This window comes from Quercus robur, chromosome 1, assembly GCF_932294415.1.
Source record: "Quercus robur chromosome 1, dhQueRobu3.1, whole genome shotgun sequence".
Taxonomy (NCBI): Eukaryota; Viridiplantae; Streptophyta; class Magnoliopsida; order Fagales; family Fagaceae; genus Quercus; species Quercus robur.
The window spans coordinates 32,307,740-32,312,472 of record NC_065534.1 but is presented as its reverse complement, the minus strand read 5'-3'; the positions used below and the strand labels follow the sequence as shown (position 1 = coordinate 32,312,472).

The window sequence follows — 4,733 nt, the reverse complement described above, 5'->3', positions numbered from 1 at the left end:
AGTGAAAGGACCCACGGACTTTAAACGGCCAGGATTTTCCAGAGCCTACACGACACGTAGCTTTGGTAATAGAAAAGGAAAATTCTGGAACCGCCTGGAAATAGCGGGAGAACTATACCACGTTCAAGAAAACTCTCTCGTTCTCATTTTAAAAATTAAAAAAAATACTTGATCCGACGGTTCACAATTCGCGATTAGAACGTTCCAGAAAATCCAATAATTCCTTTATAAACCACCACCCTTATTCACTCCTCAATTCACAAAGCAAAAAAAAAAAAAAAAAAAAAAAAACACAGAGCACTCTGTTTCACTTTCTCTCTCTGAAATTTCTCTGAAATCTATTCGTTTTTGATCGTTTTGGTATCTTCGTTCTGTGATTGTTGCTGTTAGCTATGGCAAAAAGTGAAGGACCGGCGATTGGGATCGATTTGGGGACTACCTATTCCTGTGTGGGTGTTTGGCAACACGATCGCGTTGAGATCATAGCCAATGACCAAGGGAACAGAACGACGCCGTCTTATGTGGCCTTTACTGACACCGAGCGTTTGATCGGTGATGCTGCTAAGAACCAGGTCGCCATGAACCCTACCAACACTGTTTTCGGTTAGTTACTTCTCTCTCTCTCTCTCTCTCTCTCTCTCTCTCTCTCTGATTATTTTTTCGGAACTGTAGTTTAATTTTGAATATATATATATATATGTATATATTTTGCTGCTTTGTTTGTTTGGTTAGTGAGAAAATTTGGTGATTGGACTTCAGATTTAATGGTGTGTGTTATGTTATGGATGCTAGTATTACTGTTACTGTTTTGCTTATTTGATTGAGAAAAGAAAAAATTGAGTTCTCTGTCTCTGTTTTCTTGTAAATTGAGGTAGAGATAGCTGGTAGTGTTCAAGCATGATATACTATGGTTCCGTGTAGTGTTTAATTTTTACTCTGTTATAAGCAAATCAGAAAAGCAAATTTGTGTTCTGTGTCTCTGTTTTCGTAGTTCTGTTTTGATGGAAATCTTTCTTGGAAAATTTTATTGCTTTTCTCATCAATTTGGATCTCTAATGAGGAATTCGTAATGAAAATTTTCGGATACGAATGTTAAAGGAATTTCTTACTCGCTGTAGGTTATTCAATTTTATGATGATTTTTTTTTAAGTTAAAAAGATATATTTGGATTAATTCGAGGCTCTGAGAATAGAAATATTGTGTTCTCTGATAAAGTCAAATGCATTGATTCAGAGAAGAAAATACTGTTTTTGAATTCCATATCTTTAGTTTTCCGTACGTAGATGTATAGTTAAGTGCTGGAGCTTAATCCATAATGATTCCATGTTCATCTAATCTGAGTGTGTGATCTGTTGCTTTTATCATCATTCTTCACCTCTCCGAGCATTGGAGGAATTTGAAATTTAGTTTTAAGTTTATGCATGTTGAAGGAATTTCTGTAAGACATTGTTGATTTTTTCCCCTGCTTTTTATAAGTAATTGTAGAATCTTCATTTTAATAAGTTAAGAAAAATAACCCTTCGAGGTTTTTGAGTCAAAATTTAATGTATTTAAAATTCAAGGGTAATTTTTTTTTTTTTTTGGGATCAAAATGTGTATTTTGCTTTCAACTTTTTCTGATAACGTGTTTAATTCACTGTTTTGTATTTCAAAAAGGAGAAATTGTTGGATAATTTCCTGACTGAATTTGTTTAATTTTTGTTTATCCAGATGCCAAGCGTTTGATTGGTAGGAGGTTCAGTGATCCCTCGGTGCAAGGTGACATGAAGTTGTGGCCATTCAAGGTGATTCCTGGCCCTGGTGACAAGCCCATGATTGTGGTTAACTACAAGGGTGAGGAGAAGCAATTTTCTGCTGAAGAAATTTCCTCTATGGTTCTCACAAAGATGAAGGAGATTGCTGAGGCATACCTTGGTACAACCATTAAGAATGCTGTTGTTACTGTCCCTGCATATTTCAATGACTCGCAGCGTCAAGCCACGAAGGATGCTGGTGTTATTTCTGGCCTTAATGTGATGCGTATTATCAATGAGCCAACTGCTGCTGCTATTGCATATGGGCTTGATAAGAAGGCAACCAGCTCGGGTGAAAAGAATGTACTTATCTTTGATCTGGGTGGTGGGACATTTGATGTGTCTCTTCTTACCATCGAAGAGGGTATATTTGAAGTGAAAGCTACTGCTGGTGATACTCACTTGGGAGGTGAAGATTTTGATAACAGGATGGTGAACCATTTTGTACAGGAATTCAAGAGAAAGAACAAAAAGGATATTAGTGGAAACCCCAGGGCTCTCAGGAGGTTGAGGACTGCCTGTGAGAGGGCTAAGAGGACTCTCTCATCTACAGCTCAAACCACCATTGAGATTGATTCTTTGTATGAGGGTATTGACTTTTACTCCACAATTACCCGGGCCAGATTCGAGGAGCTAAACATGGACTTATTCAGGAAGTGTATGGAGCCTGTGGAGAAGTGTTTGAGGGATGCTAAGATGGATAAGAGCAGTGTACATGATGTAGTCTTGGTTGGTGGGTCTACTAGGATTCCCAAGGTTCAACAATTGTTGCAGGATTTCTTCAATGGGAAGGAGCTCTGCAAGAGCATTAACCCTGATGAGGCTGTTGCATATGGTGCTGCTGTTCAGGCTGCAATTCTTAGCGGTGAGGGTAATGAGAAGGTGCAGGATCTCTTGTTGCTGGATGTCACTCCCCTATCACTCGGTCTGGAGACTGCTGGAGGTGTCATGACTGTTTTGATTCCAAGGAACACCACCATTCCAACAAAGAAGGAGCAGGTGTTCTCAACCTACTCCGATAACCAGCCTGGTGTGCTGATCCAGGTATACGAGGGTGAGAGAACCAGGACCCGTGACAATAACTTGTTGGGCAAATTTGAGCTCTCTGGCATTCCTCCTGCTCCTAGGGGTGTTCCTCAAATTAATGTCTGTTTTGACATTGACGCCAATGGTATCTTGAATGTCTCTGCTGAGGACAAAACCACCGGACAGAAGAACAAGATTACAATCACCAATGACAAGGGTAGACTCTCCAAGGAAGAGATTGAGAAGATGGTCCAGGAGGCTGAAAAGTATAAGGCGGAGGATGAGGAGCATAAGAAGAAGGTTGAGGCGAAGAATGCACTGGAGAACTATGCTTACAATATGAGGAACACTATCAAAGATGACAAGATTGCCTCTAAGCTTCCAGCTGCAGACAAGAAGAAAATTGAAGATGCAATTGATCAGGCCATCCAATGGCTTGATGGGAACCAGCTTGCTGAGGCGGATGAGTTCGAGGACAAGATGAAAGAGCTGGAGAGCATCTGCAACCCAATCATCGCAAAGATGTACCAAGGAACTGGTGGTGATATGGGTGGGCAAATGGATGAGGATGGGCCTTCAGCTGGCAGTGGAAGCGGTGCTGGTCCCAAGATTGAAGAAGTCGATTAAATGAACAATAATAGTCTTCTTGTTTAGTTTTTGTATGGTTGTTCCTGGGTTTGTACAATGGTTTTATGATATTTCAATGCCTGTATGTTTGATTTTTACTTTTTAAACTTCACTATGTTGTATTTTGGTGTTTGAAGCTTTAATCTAAAAGTTCCTTTTGGATTAACTTCAATGGCTGTTGTTTTTACTCTTTTCCCCACCTTTTGGAAGGCTTTCATTTATGCTCTTCCATGCTTCATTAGACAGTAGATTGGTCTTGTGATAAATTTGGTTCTTGAACCAATTGTAGTCAGCAAACGGCTAGTCAATCCATCAGAGAGGAGCCAAATCGTCTCTCCAAATTCGTTTGGTTGAGCGTAATTAAAGAGAGGTAGTTTATCTGGTTCATGATCTAGAAAGATAGCAGAAGCATAAAAACTCAAGCTAAACGATGAGCAGTTAAATTTACATTAAATTTTAATATGTATCTCAAATTTTCAATACTAAATGCGTGAAGTGATATAATGTGCAACAAGAACAGTCTTATGAGTTGATGCAATTGAAGGGTCATGCAACTTAAACTGAAAAATTCAAAGTTCAAGTTCGGGTAAACTGCACTATAGGTTGAGTAGTTTAGACCAGCAACAATAGTAATGGTTACTCCAAATATATTCAACTGAAAGAGCAGCTGCCAAATTTACAGTTTTCGGTATTAGACCGATTGTATTAGTCTAGAAAATAGACCAACTGACCAATAAAATGTAAAAAATATAAACCCTACTAGACTTAAATGTAAATTAGCAGCTGCTTCTTTACAGAAGTAAAAACTACAACGAATAATGCCACTGCTAATAAGAAGAGAGTTCTATGTTGTGGATTAGCTTAAGAAATCCTGTACTCCCGACACACCTTCATGTATTGTCAACAAACAATTCAAACAGTAAACACACAATATACCCTTTTTCTTTTGGCATGAGAGTAGCGGATGATATATAATGCTCATTCTAATAAGAAACTCACAGACAAAGAATGTCAACTTAGTACCCGGTGAACCAGCAAGTGAGGGGTCTATTATACCAGTCCAACAATACAATTCATTAGAGAAACCCTATTTTTTTCGGTTTTTTCTTTTTTGGTAAGGGAAAAATGTTCACAAAACACATTACGGCCTGGATCCAGTGATGCAAAGTTTACAACCCCAAATATCCAGAAAAAAAATCATGATGGTATTCACGAGAAACTAGTGAAAAGGCATTTGTAAAGCTTATAGAGAACATCTTGGACTAACGACAATTTAAATCTAATCTT

The 4,733-nt window shown here is 38.5% G+C and overlaps 1 protein-coding gene across 1 annotated transcript; it reads left to right on the top strand.

Annotated features, from left to right (window-relative positions):
• The first annotated feature begins 268 nt into the window (after positions 1–268).
• Positions 269–3,544, top strand: LOC126730989 (heat shock cognate 70 kDa protein 2-like). Its single transcript, XM_050435013.1, has 2 exons — positions 269–603; positions 1,711–3,544. The coding sequence occupies exons 1-2, from the start codon at positions 393–395 to the stop codon at positions 3,444–3,446; spliced, it is 1,947 nt and encodes a 648-aa protein (XP_050290970.1). The 5' UTR covers positions 269–392; the 3' UTR covers positions 3,447–3,544.
• Positions 3,545–4,733: the final 1,189 nt, after the last annotated feature.

Excerpts from the sequence above, each read along its gene's own strand:
- LOC126730989 (XM_050435013.1), top strand. The coding sequence starts at position 393 with ATGGCAAAAAGTGAAGGACCGGCGATTGGGATCGATTTGGGGACTACC. Across the intron at positions 604-1,710 it reads CCCTACCAACACTGTTTTCG|ATGCCAAGCGTTTGATTGGT; the intron begins GTTAGTTACTTC and ends TTGTTTATCCAG.